Raw genomic sequence first — 19,991 nt, 5'->3', positions numbered from 1 at the left:
GAAACACTGTGTGTCAGGGAGGTTAAGCACTGGAACGAATTGCCTAGGGAGGCTGCGGAATCTGCATCATTGAAGATTTTTAAAAGCAGATTAGAGGAACATCTGTTGGGTTGTCTAGATGGTGCTTGGTCCTGTTGTGAGGACTCGATGACCTCTGGAGGTTCCTTCTAGTTCTAGTATTCTAAGATTGTTTGTGTGCCTATTTAAAATTGAGATTTCACAATGGTAGAAGTTGTGATGGAAGTGTCCCCATCCATCACATCATGCTACCCAGTTGACCATAGTATGGGGAAAAGTAGAGAGAGGGCTGGGAGTACTCCTGGCCATGACAACTTATTAGCTCCTGGACTGAGAACATAGGAGCTGTGTCTACACAACCTCCCTACTTCGAAGCGAGGATGGTAAGTAGGGTGTTGGGAGTTTATTAAAGAAGTGCTGTGGTGCATATGCAGTACTTCATTAAGCAAATTCCGCCCCCCCCCTCCCCCCATGGCAACTACGAAGTTTTAAACTTCAAAGTGACGGCTCACGTGTAGCAGCGGCTCACCCCTCGGTACTTTGAAGTGCCCGGGCAGCTTTGAAGTCCCTTTACTCCTCAAAATTTTGGAGGCTAGCCACAGCTAGTCACAAGCTGGCACTTCAAAGTCTAACACCTCTAAGTTTCCTGGGGTGTGTGTGTGTTTGCTTAATGAAGTGCTGTATATGCACCGCAGCACTTCATTAATAAATTCCCAACACCCTACTTAGCATCCTCCCTTCGAAGGAGGGAGTGTAGACAAGCCTGGGGAGAAGAGGTAGCAAACAGTGACAGGTTGGCCCTCGTTTGTCATAACTTGCTACCCAGACCAGCATATGAGAAAAGGCAGAGGAGGGTGAAAAGTAAGAGCTAAATGCGATATGGATGCTCCCACCCATTGCTATCTTATGGGCAAGAAGATGGGGAAAGATGAAAGTAGCATTTTATGACAAGTTTGTTGCTATCCCTCACAACTTGCTACCTAGGCCATCTGATGGGAAAAGGTAGAGACAGCAAATTGTGACATAGCAGCAAAAAAGAATAGTTATACATCAAAAACAGCCACCAGCTGCACACCCCTTGCAAAGGTGCAAGGACGCAAGGACAGCAACCATTCCCGTAAATGTGTTTGAGGGCCCAGGAGTTTAGACTGGGCCCGCTAAATTTTTCTAAGCGTTTTATGTATATCAGTCTGCACAAACCACTAAGAGATGGGTGAGGTGCTGCAGGGTAATGTTTGTGCTTCCTGCTCCTCCCACTTCCTCAACCCCCTTCCCTTTTGTTGCAACACTGTATTCTATCAAAACAAGAGGCAGTCAAGCAGCACTTTAAAGACTAGCAAAATAGTTTATTAGGTGAGCCTTCGTGGGACAGGCCTACTTCTTCAGGTCCCACGAAAGCTCACCTAATAAACTATTTTGCTAGTCTTTAAAGTGCTACTTGACTGCTTTTTGTTTTGATAGTGTATAGACTAGCACGGCTCCCTCTCTGTTACTTGTATTCTGTGTGTGTTGGAATGGCACATGCAACAAGGTATCACAGCGAGGCTGGGTGAAGCATGGGCACCAAATCGGTGGGTGCTTAGGAGCTGAAGTACCCCCAAGAAAAAGCAGCGAGGGCTCAGCATCCACCAGCCAGAGGCTGTTCAGTAGCTGGCGGGGAAGAGGTGCTTGGAGACGGAGGGCGCAAAGCTGGAAGTGGAGCGAGGGCAGTGCCCTGGCCTCCGACCGAGCAAGCCTGCAGCGGCCATCGGGCAGTCTTCTTGCACCGGGCTGCCCTGTGCACCGGAGCACCTGCAAGCGGCCGGCACCGTGGGGGCCCGGGAGCAATCTGGTTTCCCACAGCTGTCCCCGCTCGCAGCCCCGTCAGTGGCACCGGGGGAATGTCTGGCCCCTGGCGGCGCGACACCTGCAGCTCGCTCCCCGGGGAACGATGCACGCCAGGCACGGCGGAGCTGAACGCCCTGGCGGGGGCTGCTTGTCACGTCCCGCGCTCTCAGCAGGACCCAGCCGCGAGCGCGGGCAGCCAATCTCGTCAGACGCTGCCGGCGCCCGCCGCGCTGCCCGCTGATTGGTCGGCGTCGGGCTCCCGGCCTTTCCAATATGGCGGCGCCCAGCGGAGCGAGGACTTGCGAGGACTTTGCCGAGTTCCAGGTACCGGCTGGGCCCGCGGGGCTGGCTCCGAGGCCGAGAGCTGCGCGTGCGGGCGGCCGGGCCGGGAGCGGTTCCCGCCCCCAGCCGTGAGCTCACGGGAGCGGCGGGGAGCAGCCGGCGGGGGCCCACGCGGAGCCGCGGGACAAATGGTTTCTCCTCCCTCCCTCCCGCCCCCTCCAGTTCCCCCCCGCGCGGGGCCCGGAGCCCTGAGGGACAACGGGGCGCGAGCTGCCGCCGCCGCGCACAGGGGAGGGAGCAAGGCGGGCGGGAGCTCCTCCGCCCAGCCCGGGAGCGTGCGGGCAAGGTGCCCTCTCCATACAGGGGCTCCTTCTCCGAGGTGTGGGAGACAAGTGCCCAGCGCGGCCTGGATCTTTCCTGTCCACTGAGCAAAAAGCACTGTGGGCCAGAGCGCTCTGGTCCGGCGTCTGGGCGTCTGTCTTAGCGGTGTTGCTAGTCGAGAAGTGCTGCAAACCTGCCTCTCTTGCAACTAACCAACGTTACAGTCTTGGCAAAACTCTTATATGTAGACAAGTCTTGCTATGGTATCGGAGCACAATTAGGCAGCGCCCAGAAGGTTGGGAACTCTGTGTTGTTTTCTGTGCCATAGAAGTTGTAGCTAGTTGTTTTTGGTTTTTTTTTTATTTTCCCTTTATTTTTATTTGAAAGGAGGAGCTCTTACTCAGCCGGCTCCCTGCTCCACTCCTGTCCTGTGGCTGGGGCTGCCGAGGTGCTGGCACAAAAAGGCACTGGTAATAGCGCTGTTGGTGCTAAGATGTTAGTGAGATGAGGTGGGGGTGGTGATATCCTTTATTGGTCTGATTTTTGGTTGGTGAGAGAGACAAGCTTTGGAATGACATACAGTTCTGAGACTTGAAGATATTAAATGTGCAGCAATCTTTCCCCAACCACGTGAGTGTACACGCATTTTGCTCTGTATACCTGAGCTGCAAACATGAGGCCAATTGCCTTGAGTATACAAAAATCACTGCGAGGCATCACAGCTGAAGCATTTGCATGGTTTTCTGCCACCACCACCTCCCTGTATTGTCTCACTTGAGTCTCGTGAGAATGGTTGACGTGCCTAGATGTGAGATGCCATTAGCATTCAGTTGCAGAAACTTGTAGGAAGTCTTTGTGCTTTGCACATTACAGTATTTACATATTTTGTTTCATTTTGTATGCAAATCAGTGATCATAAATTGAATAATGAGTACAATGATTAATTGACTAAGGAATTGAATAAACAATTTTAAAATGCCTCCAAAGCATGTGAGCAATGAAATTGCCAAAAGGGCAAGAAGCGTGACACATATGGAAGATAAATTAAAAGTTCTTGAAAAGTTTGCTCAAGGTTGAAGTGATTATGCTGTTGAGTATTTCTTTGGTGTTAATGAAACTACAAGTCATACAATAAAGAAAAATGAGGATGCTATTAGAGACAGTGTTGAGAATGGTAAACCAACATCTTTAAAAGTGTCTTGCATACCATGTGAATCACTCAAAGGAAAAAATGGAAAAGGAATTGAAGATTTGGATGGAGAGGACCAGAACTAGAAGAAAATACCTCTTAGTACACACGTCATTCATCATAGAGCCAAATTAACTTACAAGCATCTCTTTGAATGTGCAAGGGAGGATGGTGCAAAAAAGCTTCAGGCCAGCAAGGGCTGGTTTGATAAGTTTAAAAAGCACTATAATCTGCATAATGGGAAATTAGTATGGGAGGTGGCATCAGCTGATCACGAAGCAGCAGCTCAGTTTTCCAACTACATCAAGAAACTGAGGAGAAGGGCTGTTTGCCAGAAGAAGTTGTCAATGCAGAGAAGACCGTCCTTTTTGGAAGCGTATGCCTGAATGCACATTTCTCGCAATGGAAGGGCGATTGGCTCCAAGTTTTAAAGCAACAAAGGCTAACTCTCTTAATTTGCACAGACGCTTCAGGTAGCTGAATGATAAAAACCCATGTGCTCTTAAGGGCAAAAATTTAAAAAAAAAAAAACCAAAACCTTCCCAATTTCTGACAAACTAATAGAAAAACGTGGCTACCTGTTGCACTGCTTTTTTGCTTGTTTGATTTTGTTTTTTGACTGGTTTCACAATTGCTTGGTTCATGAAGTTGAACACTATCTAACCAAAAACATTGTGCATTTAAAATGTTGTTGATTCTGGACAACGCACCCAGTCGTCCGGACTCAATACTGTTGGCTCACCCTAATGTTGAAGTTTGTTTCCCCAACCCATCCACCCAATACCACTTTACTACTTCAACTCATGGATCAGTGTGTGTTAAAAACGTTTAAGAATTATGCATGTATGACCGCATTGAAGAGATCATTGAAACAAATCCACAGCTTACAATGAAAGATGTGTGCAAAGGATACATCATTGCAGCTGCAATAACCTTAATAAAAGAATCCCTAGGTGACATAAAGCAGTCTTCTCTTAATGCTGTGTGGCTGAAATTCTGGAAAAAGGTAGTGAAAAATTTCATTGGTGTTTCTGCATGTGAAGACAAAACTTTAAAAAAAAAAAAATTGTAGTGACTGCAAAATGTTTGGGAGGCTTTGATGTGGAGTCTTATGAAGTTGTCAACCTGCTTGACGCTCAGGCTATGTCTACACTTTGAGAGAGTATCAATTTTAAGGCATTTAGCCTGACTTTACCAAGTGCCTGTGTTAAATGTAAATTCCATTGCCTCGATTTATGGAGCACTAAAATCAACTTAATATTGATATAATGTCATAACCTGATGGGTGTGGTGTTCAGGTTGAATTTAAAATTCTGAATGAAGGGTAAAAGCAACAAGGGGTCCTGTGGCACCTTATAGACTAACAAAAATGTATGAGCATAAGCTTTCGTGGGCAAAGACCCACTTCGTCAGATGCAGGTGATACATGAATGAAGGGTAGGGAGGAAGCGCCATGTCTTCAAATTGAATCCGTTAGCTTCCAGAGATGTCCCGTATGTGCCCTACAGTGCTCCACAGTTCTCTGTTCTGGCCTCTTCCATCTCCACCGCTGTCAGGTGCAGAGGAGTTAGGCAACAGGAATGTGTTTCAATTTGGTATCTGGAAGCCTGTGTCTGTAGGGTCTTGAGAGGCTGAAAAATCTGTCTGTCTTTGCTATTAGCATGGCTGTGGGTCTGTGGTTCTGTGTCTACCTCTGCTAACTGTCGTCTTTTTTTCTGCGCTGCCTGGTGCCAGCTACTGCCCCCTTACACCACATGGCAGCTAGGCTGTGGATGGGGTCATTCTTGGACAAGAAACTTCTTTTCAGACATCTACATTTTGTCCTGATCCCCTCCCTTCCCTCCACCCAGAGGTGCCCCACAGTCTGGAACTTTCCCAGAGCCAGAAGCATCATGTGGCTTGACCCCAAACTAATAAAAGGACGTGCTGCACAAGGTGCCAGGCAGCTTGCATGTGGTAAGGGTCCTGTAGCCGGCTGGGAGAAGTCTCCCTCAGCAAACACTATTATTGGGCAACAGAAGAAAATACTTTGTCACGAGTGGCTGTCCTCTCAGAGCAAGTTTTTTGTATGGGTTTTATCCAAAGGTCGAGAGGCTGGCTGTAGGCAGGGATCATTTAGCCACCCAGGGGAAGTCTCCCTGGGCAGTCATGATTTTCAGGGCTGGCTATGGTCAGGGGTCTTTTATTGGCCCAGGAGAAGTCTCCCTTGGTGGACATGGTTTTCGGGGACTGGGTATAGTTGGTGGTCTTTTAGCCATTGGGGGAAAGTCTCCGTCAACAAACATGATTTTTGGATGTTTGGGTAACATGGCAGGAGAATAAAATGTGGGAAGAAGTCATCAGATACCCATAGCTGCTTGCAAGGGAATGCTTACCCATGCTGCATCACTGAAAATAACCAGTATGCTACAGGTCTCAGGGAACTGTGGGATGGGTTCCCACAATACACTGCTGCAACAGTCGATTTTGGTGATTTGTGTGTGGCAGCAATAAGTCGATTACGTGGGGACCCTGTGGGAAGGTGAGGATACTCAAAATGTAATTGATAAGATGCAGCGTTAATAAATCGATTTTAATAAAATTGATTTTAGCTCGTAGTGTAGACGCAGCCTCACTTTCAGGAGTTAACGGAAAAAAACCTGTAAGAATTCAATGACATCTAGTGACAATGACAGCGAAGAAGCAGGAGGATTTGGGACCAAAAGTGCAGCTGACTTTAGCTAATCTTAATGATTTTTTTGCTCCAAGCTTCAAACCTGAGTGATCACACGTTAGAAATCAATACTTTAATGGAATAAAGCCTGACCTTTAGAGGAGGCTTCAATGAATTACTACAACCTTACCAAGAGCTACACAAAGATCTTCGTAAGCAGACGAGTCAGCCTACGCTTCATGCTTTCTTCTAAAAGGTAGAGAAAGGCACTCCACAAGAGCTCTCCCATCAGCCATCATGCAGTATCTCAAGTGGCTGCTAAGTCAGCCTAAGCCTTGCTTAACAATGGCATACATCATTGATGAAAGATGTTATCTCAGGATCAATGGTACCTGTACTGTACATAAAATTTGATTTATTATTGTAGGTTGGATTTGAGATGTGTAAAATGTCATGTACGTTACCTTTATTTAGTGTGTTGTCGTCTTTGTTTGACTTTTAGAGGATGTAAAAATATTTTTAGGTTTTTTCGTACATTCCGTCCTGACTGTGGTTCCCTAACCCTATTTTTCTCATATGGTCTTAAGTTCCTTGAATGCAAATAACCTTACTGCAGAGGTTTTCAAGAACATCGTGGCTGGGGAGGGATTGCTGTAGTATTTTTTCTAATTTTACCCACCTTGTCTCTCTGACATGATGGTTCATTTAATTGATGTTCAATTGACAGAGAGCATCCAGAAGGCCAAGACCCGTTGTTCTCTTTTATTGTCTGATGCTTTGTCTTCAGTGCTCGGATTATTTGGCTTTATATTTTTATATCCCTTGCTAGATAATGTGTGGTTTGGCATTCATGTTCACATGCTTGGAACTAGAATTTTTATGCAGACTCTCTCCATAGCTTTTAACCCAGAGTGAAAGTAAGAAATATGGGTATTGTCCTATCACAATATGGATTCCTGCTGGCTTTTGCTGCAGCTCAGTCAGTTGTTGCCGGAGCTATGCTCTGAGGTGCACCCCTCACTTTTGCCTCTGCTTTTAACAAAATATTCAGAATTCCTGCATTCCTTGTCTCTGTTTCAGTGGATATAAATGAATATTTGAGATGTTAAGTGTAACCCAATGTTTAGATTTCACATGATGGCAGGTATAGAAGTATAAAGGAAAGATTTAAGGCAACCTTATATTTATATGGCTGAAGTACATAGACCTCCGTCTTGAGGAAATGATAGGCTTGCATGTAGTCTTAAATTATTTCCTACTGGAAGAACTTCTCTAGATTTTAACATATTTCTAGGTACTTCAAATTATGCTACTATGCTGCTATTTTCAAAATGCCCTGTATATTTTCTAGAAAAACGAACAAAGAGCAAATATTTTCAGCAAATAAATCTAATAAGGTTGTCCATTGGTACTGTTTTCTTTCTTGGTTGCAGTTATGAGAGGGGTGTGTTGTATTTAAATAGAGGAAAACAAATGAACAGATTTCTCACTGCCTTCTTTATCTGGTCCATTGCATGTGCAAGCTTGTAAAGGTGTATTCTAGGTGAAGAGAACTGGTGTTTAAAATATTAGTGGCACATCACGGTACTTCGTGTCAGGTTTCATGGGGGCTTTTTACATTTAGAATGATAATAAACTACAAAATGTAAAATGTATTTATACCAGAAGCCCAGGGGCTAAAATCTGCGTGTTTCTCTAGCAGTTCTTTTAAGATGCTATAAGGCAGTGGTGGGGTTTTTTGCAGTGGGATTTGCCATTTTGTTGCACCTTGGTGCCCAAAATTTTGGTTACTAATTTGCATTGCCATAATGCTTAGGAGCCCCATTCATGGACCAGGGCCCCATTTTGCTAGGTAGTGTACCAATACAGAACAACAAAGAGCTTTCTGTGCTTCGTTTGTAGCGGTCTCTTTTTCAACTTTCCTCCAAAAGGGGCATTAACTGGGTTACAGCACATGCACCGTATGCTGCTCTATGGAGTGAGGCAACAGGGCCTTCGAAAGCCATAGATGAGTGTCCAGGTTCCTGTCAATAAATTGAAAAACCAGAAATGCTGGCCATCCACCTTGAGCTGCCTCCATGACAGCACAGTAGCTCATTGTAGAAAGATAAGGCTCTGTTGAAACCAGCCACAAGTACCTCCCTGGCACACACATTGAGGAAACAAAGGGGACCCCACAGAAGTTACCTGGGGATAAGGGGAGTGGACCTGAATAGCCTAGAGAACAAAGTGAGAGTACTCAAGAGTCGGTAGAATATTTTTGTCTGTAGTCCATATTCAACACAATATTTGTCTGCAAAAAACTCCAGCAAACAGTGTTTCCTGGGTAGCGGGGTTTTGAGTTTTTTGCTATAATCCCCAGATAGCACAGCTATTAAAGTTAAAACATGCTTAATTGTACAGTTTCTTTAATTTCTTTCTCATTCACATATAAGCAAGAATTTTTATTTTTATGTGCAGGAATTGCTCAGGGTGATGCGGACAATAGATGACAGAATAGTCCATGAATTAAACACTACGCTTCCAACAGCTTCCTTTGTAGGGAAGGTCGATGCCAGCCAAACCTGTAAAGAGCTCTACCAGTCTGTAAGTGCATCTGTTCCATTACAGTCTTTTTCACCCAATTCCTGATACTTGATCAAATGTAGTGTTCAAAAAACAAGATAATCTATTCCTCAGCTTGTCACAAATGGGTGGCACAGAACATAGTCCATTATGCACCCATGACTGGTCTACTTGGATTTTTTTTTTGTATATGCAGCCAGTCCCCACACATGTAAGGGCTGTTTTACAACAGATACTAAATGCAGATTTTTTTTTGCTTCACAGTAACATTCTTGCAGGCTATACAACTGACCTTATCTTTTGAACAGTTCGTGCATTACACCGTCTAAATACCAAAGCTAACATTTTCTGCAGTATGTTTAAAGCAGTCTGCTTCTGTAAAGCTAAGGTCTTCACCTTTTCCTCTGTCTGATACTACTTGTAAAATTCAGTTACTTGGTATTCTGAACAACTTTGCTTACTAGGACATAAACTAAAGAGTCAAAACTGATTCTTACGGGATCACAGACAATAGATTCTAAAGATGACAACATCCACTGGATGTGAAACCATTGTATCACAGAAACTGCTGCCTGGAGCAGTTGAGCCTATAAGGTGGTAGGATGTGGGTGGAAATCAGGCTTGTATATAAGCCTTTAGCTTGCATTATGTACAAGCAGAACCACTAGCGCTGTAGTGAAAATTCTACTGTGCTGTTGTACCCTCCTGTTGTCGGTGGGGTGGGGTGGGTGCGGGAGATGGTACAAAAAGACTTGCCAGGCCCCTGGGCTAGGTGGGGGGGTGCTCCGTGCTCCCAGAAGAGGTGGGGGCTTGGGTGGAAGGGGCATGGCTGGGGCATCCAGTCCTCAGCACTGTTCAGAGTGTGCTGTACTGCACCTGTCTTCCCCACAAGCAGCCCTCAGAGCTGCCCAGGCCTCCGACTCCCACCATTCTTATGGTGGCTGAGAGCCCTGGGCCTTCTGAATAGCTAGGTCCCGGGGCAACAGAGAGACCAATGTAGTTCTGTTGCTGCAGTTTGTTTTCTCCACCTGCCTTACAATATCTTATTTCCAATTGTATACATCTCCCAGTGTATGGGGAGTGGGACCCACTTCTGAGAGAAGAAATGTGTATTCTCTCCTTGTGATGTAGAGAAATGAGAATCTGCCCTGTAGGCCAAAGGATAGGTGAGCAGTTGTGATAAGACTGCTATACCAATAAGGAGCACGGTTATTGTTGATGCACTGTGAGACTGAACACAGCCTCTCTTTTAACTTATTTTTGTAATTTAGAGGCTTTTTCTTGCCACAGGTCATTAACCAAGTTAATCTGATTTTCATTTTCCTTCTCCGATTAGCTGATGGAGGCTCATGCCAGCAGAGAGAAAATAATCAAAAGCTGTATTGCTCAGACTTCGAATGTAGTAAAAGCTCTCCGAGAAGAGAGGGAGAAGGCCCAGGATGACATAGCATTATTAAAGCAGCTCAGGCAAGAACAGACAAAGGTGAGTGATGGTGCTTCCAGGAATTCATTCAGGGAGAGAGAGAGGGTTGGTGCCTCAGTTAACTGATTTATTTCCATTGTGAAGGTCTGTCGACCTGTACTGAGTTCTGGCTCGTACAACCTGGCTACTTAGTGGCTTGTTGATGAGATGACTCCCTTCAGTCCAAAAGATAGGACTGTCCATATTTTTAATCTATAACCTGTTGTGAAAACACACAAACACAGTTCACTCACCAAATCGTAGATGACACTCTTAACCAAATAACAGCTTTTAAGATGTGGTGAATGTTCCTTGCTTAAAAGAGCAAGTGAAGCAAACGTTTGTTAAAGGTGTCCTGACAGCGCCTCATATCCTTTCAAACTTGTCTGCTAAAATTTTCTGTCCTGGAAAATCAGGGAAATGAACAAAATGCAAACACCAGCAAAGAGGGCAATACACAGCTCCCAAAATCTTAACTCTGCCCCCTTTTGATCTCTGACACAAGAAGTGCTTCGGGGAGCCGACCCTACCCTCCACCCGCACCCCCTCTGTTAATGAGAGCTCAAACTGTTGTCACTAGTGAGGTTTGTTAACCTATTCCTTTGTCCCTGTACCAATGATGCTGCATGAATATAGTGAGTATGGAAGTGTATGAACTGACGTGCTGATATTGGGATTTGTGTGAACACAGAAAAACTGACAGTTTTTACTAGACTGGGTAAAATAATGTTCTATTCTTATTGCTATCGCTGAAGGGGAAAGTTAGGGTGGTGTGTGGTATGGAAAGCATTACTGTAACTTTCAGAAAAGAATAAATTGCATACACTCACGTGTCAGTTTGGAAGGTCTTGAGGCACTGCTAGGTGATTGTAAGTCTCCTTTGACCAAGTTTGTGTTAATGTTCCATATTTTTAGAAGAGGTAGGGTAGTGGCAGGAGCATGATGAGAGGGCTTAGGAGCCCTTCAAGTACCAGCTGTGCCTTCCTCCAGGCTCCTCTTGGAACGAGTAGCACTGGAGAGGCCATAGAGAGGAGAAAAGTTGGTAGCTGATCAACACTGAGAAGCTGAACTGAGGGGACTGTCCAGTGAAATGTCCTTGATGATCACAGCCTTAATTTTTCCCTAGCTGTGTGTGAGGGAAAGAAAACAAAGTTACAGACATTTATAAATGTTAAAAGCATTTTTATGGTTAACCATATCTCAGAAACCCTTTGACCAAATCATCCAGAGTGAATTGATTTAAATCACAGTTTAAATCATAAAAGAATCATTGATTTGAATCAAGTTACCAAAAAAGTTAAGACTGGCTGTGCCTAGATTGCACTTAATTTTGGAGTAAGATACATTGAACTTCGTGGCATTTCTGTTTTATAAGAAGAAAACAAGTACAGAATGGAATTCTGTTTGAGAAGCCGAGTCATGCTCAGGTAAAATAGGGAACAGAGGTATAGCATCACCATTATGGTCTGTGGTCACGATGCCCCACAATAAGGGGCATGTATTATATAATATAAAGTAAGAAAATGACATTTAGTGGCAACTTGAGATTGCTTTTACTACAGTTCTTTATTGTAAACTTGTCATAGATTCTAAACATAGTTAAATGAGCCACAAGGATTAGCTAAACCTTTTTCTAGCAATGTCCAACACACCAAACAGCTTGGGAATTTACTTGTCAAACACCACTAATATTAAAAGGCAGAGAGAGAGTCTTAAAGAATGATGCATTTAAAAGTGAATTATTTAAGTTACTAACCAGTTGATCAGTTCAGCCACGTAATTTTCTCTCTAAGCAGTTTTCCTTATGAGGTTTCATCCATACGTTATCTTCTTGCATGGCTTACACTTGACATGTTTTCCTTTTTTACCCAAGGAATGAATTTCTTCAGAATATTCCCAGATAAGGCCTCTCTTACAACCAGAAGCCATGACAGTCTTTCTATGGCAGAAGTGTGGGGGAATATAAGAGCCCTATGTGTGTGCTGAACAATGTCTTCCCTTTTTCTTTCTAGTCTGCTCTGTAAATTACCCCGAGGCTCATTTTACACTAGGTATCAGAATTTTGCAGAATGTTTAGGCGTAGAATTCCCCTGGGATAAACTGTGCACTAGAGCTGTGCCATTTTGAATTTGAATTTCCCCCTCCTTGAAAGTGCATGAGCAGAATTTTACACAGTATTCTATATGAGATCTTAACAGTGCCTTGTGCAGTGGGACCAACACTTCTTTCTGAAAATCCATTACCTGATATACCCTAAGGTCACATTTGCATTTTTCACAGTTGCATCAGCACGGTGGCATGGTTCCATGAACATGACTGTAAACGGTAATATGCTTAGCTTTCTTGTATCACTGTTGCTTTTGACTGATGAGTCCACAGCTTGTAGCAGAAATTCTTGTTGTTAGTTCCAAAGTAAATGGCTTTACACTTTGCACTATTGAATTTCATCCCATTTCAGTTACTCCAGTCCTCAGGGTCATTCAGTTCTTGTATAAATATTCCAGTCCCCCAGCAAATTGACACTGTCTTCATTTGATGATATCGGCAGAGTTCATTAGCATATTAAATGAGTTTGCTTCCAAAACTATTTCTTTGAAACTCCACTAATAGCCTCACTCCAACCTTGATAGTTCTCCTGTCAGGACAACTTGCTGTCTTTTGCCCTTCAGGCAGTTTCTTACTCAATTTATTGTTGTGATTATTCATATTTAGTTATTTCTGATATGGGCACCACATCATGTGCTTTATTCTAGCCCAGATGTGTTAGATCTATTGTATTTTGCTTATCTGGAACATCAGCAATCTTCTCAAATTAAGCTACTGGGCAGTAGGCTTTTGTATCCACATGTTGCATTACAGTCAATATTCTACATACCTCTATATATTTAGTAATCCTTTCCTACAGATTTTGTTCAAAAACCTTGTGTACTATTCAGGGCTGGCAAAGAGGTCTGTAGTTGCCTAGATAGTTTTCTCCCCTTTTCTTAAATATAAGTGGTTTATTCTCTCCTTATTCAGTACTGACTCTAAATTGATAGATTTATTAAAAATCCTCACTAGCAGACTTGCAGTCTCATCTGCCACTTCTTTCAGTATTCAGGAATGGAAACTATCTATTCTCCTGATTTGAGCAAATTAAGATTGAAGTCTTCCACCTGCAGTGTGCTAATCTTCACTTCTGTATCCACTGCCTTGTGTTCTGTACTGTCACCTTTATTAAAAATTTGCAGCAAGGTATTAGTGACACTTTCATATTCTTCCTTTTCTCTTTTAATTAAATAACTACAAACATCTTCCTATTAATTTTTTGCAAGGTCTAATTCATCTTAATTATAACTTTGTTCCTACATTTTTCTGCCCTCCAAGACATATAGTTGTCTTGGAACACTCCCTTTCCCTGAAAATTCTGAGTTAATTCCTAATAATTTCTGAGAAGGTAATTCATCAGTTAGGTGTGGAGCTCTCTTCTACTTGCTCCTGTATTCCCTTGCATGGGTTGTAAATTCCCAAATTGTTTGCACATATGACTTAAAAAAAAAATTCCGAGTGTTCCAAATGCTCATCTCTGAGTACTTTGGTCCCAGTAACTGCTGGAATTAATTCCTTTAACTGCCCTTTTGAAACCAAAAACCCTAGTAACCAACCTCATTTAGATTATCCTTCCACTTTACAGTGATCGCTCAATGCAAGATTATTTTCTATGGCCTGTTCTCATATAATGTCCTCACCATAGTTTTCTCTAAAGCCTGGGCAGCTGTGCATGATGGAATAAAGGACTGTGCACCTAATTAGCGGAGCCCTGGGGAATACACGTATGTAAAGTGAGGTGGTAGCCTTGGTGGGAATAGTGGGCAGTGGGGTGATGAGTGGGAGTGGGGAAATTTGTGAAGGGGGGGGAGGGATAGCTCAGTGGTTTGAACATTTGCCTGCCAAATCCAGGATTGTGAGTTCAGTCCCTGAGGGGTCCATTTAGGGATCTAGGGCAAATAGATTAAAAAAAAAAAAAAAGTCTGTCCAGGATGGTGCTTGGTCCTGCTGTGAGGGCAGGGGATTGGACTCAATGACCTGTCAAAGTCCCTTCCAGCTCTTTGAGACAAGTGTGTGTGTGTGTATATATATATATATATATATATATATATATATATTTATATGTATCTCCATACTGAAAATGTGTCTGTATGATAGGCTTTTGGAAGTATACACATACACACATTATTTGTACATACAGTGCCTGTATGATAGGTTTTTGGGAGTATACATATGCGCACACACATGTTATTTAAACATACGGCTCACACTGATATTAATGACCAGTATGACCCCAGCTTCTGCTGAAGACCTCACATATGTTCTTAAAAGATTTGAAAACAGTGTGCTAGGTGCAGTGAGTTTGTCAGGAGTTAGTTACTGAACAGTGCACCTTTTCCAGTTCACACCAAGGCATTTTTAGGGTCACATTATGTGAATTGCCAAGACTGTGTGGGCCTGTTCTTTGATATTTGTCTCTGAATGATGTCTGTCTTCTCTCATACTTCTTCTTGCAGTTGAAGCTGATGCAGTCTGAATTGAATGTGGAAGAAGTAGTAAACGATAGAAGCTGGAAGGTAAAGGAGCAAATATTTGTTTTATTAAGTCTGTGATATTATCCGTTTAAACTGATGTGTAACCATAATGCATTTTTGAGATATGAAACAAATGGAGGGGATGCGGGGGAGAAATAAGGTAGGCAGACCTAGGGAACTGGCTTGAAGTTCACACTTTTGCCTCCCCCCTCAGCAGTTATTAACTTACAGCTAATGAACCCTTCAACTGTACTGGAAAGGAAAAATGAGAACAGTCTGAAAAGTAGGTGTGTGTGTGTGTGTGAGAGAGGGGCTTTGCAATATATCACCTGCATGTTCCCTTTTCCGATTCAGTTGGGAGGACTAAAAGCTGATGCCCTTTGTTTAGTGGTCTCTGGGATGTAAATTGGTACATCAGTGCGTGTCTTAGGGGACAAGTGTCTGTTTCATAAACACCATTACATTTAGCATTATTTGGCCTTCTTGGGAGCCATCTCCCTTGGTGACACCTAGGCAAGAATTAGCCAGGAAGACTGAGCTGCTTCCTACTGCCAGAGAGTTTCTTCATGTCAAGGTGGAGGCATTCTGGTGTGGTGAGGCACTGAGGAGAGAAGTTTTGCTGCCCATACTGTGTCTTTCTGAGGACAAAGAGGCCTTCAATTAATCTAGCATCAAGATCAGTTTAAAGCCAGGAAGTGAATCGTAGAATTTTTGAAACTGGACAAGTACTAAAACTTTTGGACATCTTGCTCCTAGAATCTTCTAGTTCAGAAGTAGCGTAGAAAGCTTTCTTTGTCAGCTAACTCAGCCTCCTACCTCATTCCATTATTCTCTAAAGAAATTAGATTGATTTGAGGCAGCGAATACTAACATCAGGCCCAGCTGCATGAGACCATCTGGTCTGGTACTCTGGAGCCAAGTGCCAGCCATCCTATCTAAGGCTACTTCTACACATGCCACCTCCTGTCAGAAGTGACATGGTAATGAGGCAATTTGAAACAGGCCAATGAGGTGCTAAGGTGCATATTCAGCACCTCATTAGCATAATGGCAGCCACGTGACTTCCTAAGTGCAGACTTCAAATTGCAGATTGAGATTGTAGATGGGGGCAGCTTCGAAATAGGCGCCCCACTTTGACATTCCCTGACTCCAACAAAAGTAGGTCAGAGGAAGGGAATGTTGAAGTGGGGCACTTATTTCGAAGCTGCCCCTATCTCCACTGTCAATCTGCAATTCAAACGCTGCACTTTGAAATGTGTGTGGCTGCTATTATGCTAATGAGGCACTGAATATGCATGTTAGCACCTCATTAGTCTGCTTTGAATTGCCTCATTACCATCCCACCTCCAGTGGGAGGTGGTATGTGTAGAAGCAGCCTTAGTAAGCTCTGACCAGTGATAATTGTACTCCTTTTTAAATCCTGGAATTCCCAGGAGGTAAAAAAGAGGGATGTGCAGCACAGGATATATGCAAAAGATATGGGTTTTCTTTTGTTTGGTTCACGTGACAGTAGGGAGTAAGAAACCAGGAATGGGATTTTATCACCAGTGCTACTAGTGTCTTGCTGTGTGATTGAGTAAATCTCATTTCTTTCTGGGACATCAAAGTAGTCTTTTGTAAAAAGCTTTAAACCCACTGATTGAATTAAAGACTGTTAGTCTGTTTTGCAGCTGGGCAGTGTTACAAATTGTTGCATAATTGCCCAGTTTTGTAAGCAGCTGTGCACCAGTATTGAAACTGCCATTTTTTAAAACAAATTCGGCAGCCTTTGACAGAAAAATAAACTTACAAGTACAAATGAGTGCTCACAAGTATAAAAGCTGGGTGCAAAATAGGGGGTTTTTGTTAAGTGAAATTGTTTTCACTTCAAAATACTATTCAGAAGTTTGTCGTGCTTTTGTCCAAAAGCATTACCAAATTGGTCATTAAATTTTTGTTTCCTACAAACCAGGTTCTTAGTAAAATCAGTTTTATAACTTTTTATTGACAACTTAATTTTTTTTTAAAAATTGTATTGTCAAACTTCATTCAAAGTATTTCAGACTGTTCTACCCAATACATTGGTCTGTTCCTCAGCCTGAAATAGTATCTTTGAGGGAGATAAGAATTGTTCCCATTCATATAAGTGAAAAGCTAACTCTGAAATAAATAGGAGATACGGCATTTTCAGAGAAGCGTGAGTTATTTTTCATTGAGTAGGGTGACCATTCATCCCATATTGGGTGGGATGATCACATATTTGGAATGCTAAAAAGACATCCTGACTTATTTTTTCAAAGGGACCAATTGTCCTGGGGGTGGGAGTGGGAGTACCTGCAGCTGCCACTCCCCCAGGGTTCCGGGGCTGGGAGCACCCCTGGCCACTGCTTCCCACGGGCTTGGTGCAGCTGGGAGGAGCCTCCCCTCCCCCCATATCTCCCTGTCCCGTATTTGGTACAGGGAGATATGGTCACCTTATCATTGAGTGAAAGCTGTCCTTCAGGCTAATTATCTTTCCCTCATTCACTTCGAATTGGCAGTGACTAAGAAGTTAATACTGTGCCTGTGAAGAACTTGGAAAGTAGTTGTAACCTAGCAGAAAAAGGGTGCTGTTTTAGGGGAGCGTCTATGAGTAGAGTTTGATTGATTTATACCACCCATCTAGCTAGCCTGGACCAGATTCACAGAGAGACATAAGTGCCTAAGTCCTATATTTAGGTGCCTCTCAAAGTCCTTGATCACCTGTCACCTAAAGATTACTCAGAGCCTACATTTCTGCCATTAGGTGCATCAGGGACTTGAAGTTTCTTCCTCTGGGCATGCACACTGCTGCTTCAGTCTTGGTGCCCAGGTGCCTAGCTCATGCTGCAGCCCCAGCAGGATCCTCAAACCAAGTGAAACTAGGCATTGCCCTGCCTGTCTTGCCTGCAGAGTCCACTCTGGTAGGTGTTCTCAGAGCACACTGAACTGCACACAAACTTGGAGGGGAGGAGAGAACATACCCATGTTTAAATCTCTCGTCAGGCAGATGGGATTGAGCAAATCTTTGACAGTGGAATCTGAAACTACACATTGCAAACTTACAACCGTCTGCTAAAGTTGATGGCAGGCTCTTAAAGCTTCCCCTTTTCCCTCCCAATGCTAGGAGTTCAATCAGAGAGCATGGGACTGTTGAAAAGGACAACTGTGAACAGTTTTAAGCACTGCTGTAAATGCCTTGACCTTCTAGTTGGTGGTAAGAATCTGTGTAAGGCATGCATTACTGCTCTTGCTATTTTAGATTTTAAAAGGCAAGAGTTTGATCTGGTTATTACTTAAAAAATCTCCGTGATAAACTGTATTATTGCAGGAAGAGTTACTGAGTAATACCCCAACTTGGTTCCATCTAGATCAGGGCTTGTCTGAACACCAACTGGAAACAATAACTAATCCAGTTGTCAATTCTCTTTTGTTATTTTTCTGCATAAGCATTATTTCAAATAATTTAAATTGACTTCTATCTCAAGCTCCAGTTTATTAGTATCTTCTACAAGCCAGTGGTATTTAGTATGAGTCCTCTGACTGGGAGAAAGAAAGTTCGCTTTAACAGATTTTAGCCAGGCATATTGCTGAAGGTGACTTGTGCAGGTGCCAGTGGTGCTAATGTGAGCACCTGGAGGACAGACTGCTATCAGGTAATTAAAATTGTTTCATCCAAAACCATTGAATTGATTGCAAACTGTATATGATAACTTTCAAAGCTTGTGCAGCCTGGTGTGACCCATAAATGTAGCTTGCATTTCACCCTCTATAATGCCCCACCTCCGATGTGCACCATGGCATCTGTTGTGGTGCAACACAACAAATTACCTCAAAAAGTACAGAATATTTGTGTTACAGTGCATTTAGACTGATTGCACGTACTAGGCTCAGATACTGGAGCAAGTTCTTTTCCTCTTGGGAAACGTGCCGTGGGTTAGTGACCACAAACTTCTAGGATCTTAATTTTGTCTCCTTTGAAAGTGAGCACCTCTAGCAATATGCAGGCTCTTTGCACCAGGCTGCAAGTGTTGGAAGGCTGACCTGAAGGGAATGTGAATAGGTCAAGGGTCTCTGTGAATGGCAATGATCATCAGGGCTGCAAGGCCACCATTCCTTGTTTTGATACGTACACTGTAGACAGGGAGAATTGCCAGGTCTTGTCCTAGCTTCTGTTGTGTTGCGGATGACAAGGAATGACTCCCTTTTATTTTGGTCTCCTAGGTATTTAATGAGCGCTGCAGAATTCACTACAAGCCTCCGAAGAGCCAGTGAAGCAAGGCTGCTTTCCCTGAAGGTGTTCTACAATCATGAAGGCAGAGCTGAGGAGACACGGGACAAGCTGTGAGGGACCCTTCCAGAACCAGGAGAACCCAGTCTCGTTTTGTTTTCAGACTCACCTCGTTGAAATCTCGTGTTCAGCTGATTCTCCTAATTAAGAGAAACCAACTCCCATTTTGTACAAAATGTGAAAAACTAATACATTTTATAGCTATTAAAAACTTCAGATGGAATGGGGGTACTGCCACTTTCTTGAGTTCCCCAACCGACAGCAGCCCTAGAGGGGTAGGAGATTGTGAAAGAATTGCTCCCTCCATTCTTGCACCAGGAAAGTTGCCCTGTAATACTGCTTTCATGACCATGGTGCATAAATCTAGTCTGCTCTTGAGTGTGACCTGACATGGTCAAAAATTATAAACTTTATAGTTTCAAGTGAGTTTAGTGCTTATGAACATAGGAAGCCTAAAGGCTTTGTCTTTAACCGGCTCCCGCAGGCAATAGTGCCATTATGTTGTACCCAGACACAGCTCTACCAGTACGCTTCAGTCCTGAACTGCAACATGCCCTACTCCTGATTGCCCCAGTCTGGTTCTGTAATATCTCCTGATGCAATTCTGGGACTCGGGCCATCACTGCTAAATGGAACAAATGGCATGGCAGCTGTGTGGGCACAAGAATGAGACATCCAAATCCTTTTTTCACCTCTGACGGTGCTCACTGTTGAAAATATTAATGTGAAACTCATTTAAGTAGGAGTTGGACTTAAAATGTACTTATTTCTGGTATCAGTGAAACTGGCCATAATGTTTAGTACCTAAACTTTGCTTAGAAGAT

At 43.4% G+C, this 19,991-nt stretch overlaps 1 protein-coding gene across 2 annotated transcripts; it reads left to right on the top strand.

The window, feature by feature from the left end:
* The first annotated feature begins 2,102 nt into the window (after nucleotides 1-2,102).
* Nucleotides 2,103-19,390, top strand: MIX23 (mitochondrial matrix import factor 23). 2 transcript variants are annotated; one of them, XM_075001200.1, is made up of 6 exons: nucleotides 2,103-2,169; nucleotides 8,751-8,876; nucleotides 10,192-10,338; nucleotides 14,862-14,921; nucleotides 17,644-17,800; nucleotides 19,101-19,390. In XM_075001200.1, the coding sequence occupies exons 1-6, from the start codon at nucleotides 2,119-2,121 to the stop codon at nucleotides 19,106-19,108; spliced, it is 549 nt and encodes a 182-aa protein (XP_074857301.1). In that variant the 5' UTR covers nucleotides 2,103-2,118; the 3' UTR covers nucleotides 19,109-19,390. The 2 variants fall into 2 exon arrangements, with proteins under 2 accessions (XP_074857301.1, XP_074857312.1); XM_075001211.1 differs by lacking the exon at nucleotides 17,644-17,800.
* Nucleotides 19,391-19,991: the final 601 nt, after the last annotated feature.

This window comes from Carettochelys insculpta, chromosome 1, assembly GCF_033958435.1.
Source record: "Carettochelys insculpta isolate YL-2023 chromosome 1, ASM3395843v1, whole genome shotgun sequence".
Classification (NCBI taxonomy): domain Eukaryota; kingdom Metazoa; phylum Chordata; order Testudines; family Carettochelyidae; genus Carettochelys; species Carettochelys insculpta.
The sequence above is the reverse complement of the archived record's forward strand: the minus strand, read 5'-3'. Positions and strand labels throughout refer to the sequence as shown.

Excerpts from the sequence above, each read along its gene's own strand:
- MIX23 (XM_075001200.1), top strand. The coding sequence starts at position 2,119 with ATGGCGGCGCCCAGCGGAGCGAGGACTTGCGAGGACTTTGCCGAGTTC. Across the intron at positions 2,170-8,750 it reads AGGACTTTGCCGAGTTCCAG|GAATTGCTCAGGGTGATGCG; the intron begins GTACCGGCTGGG and ends TTTTATGTGCAG. Across the intron at positions 8,877-10,191 it reads GTAAAGAGCTCTACCAGTCT|CTGATGGAGGCTCATGCCAG; the intron begins GTAAGTGCATCT and ends TTCTCCGATTAG.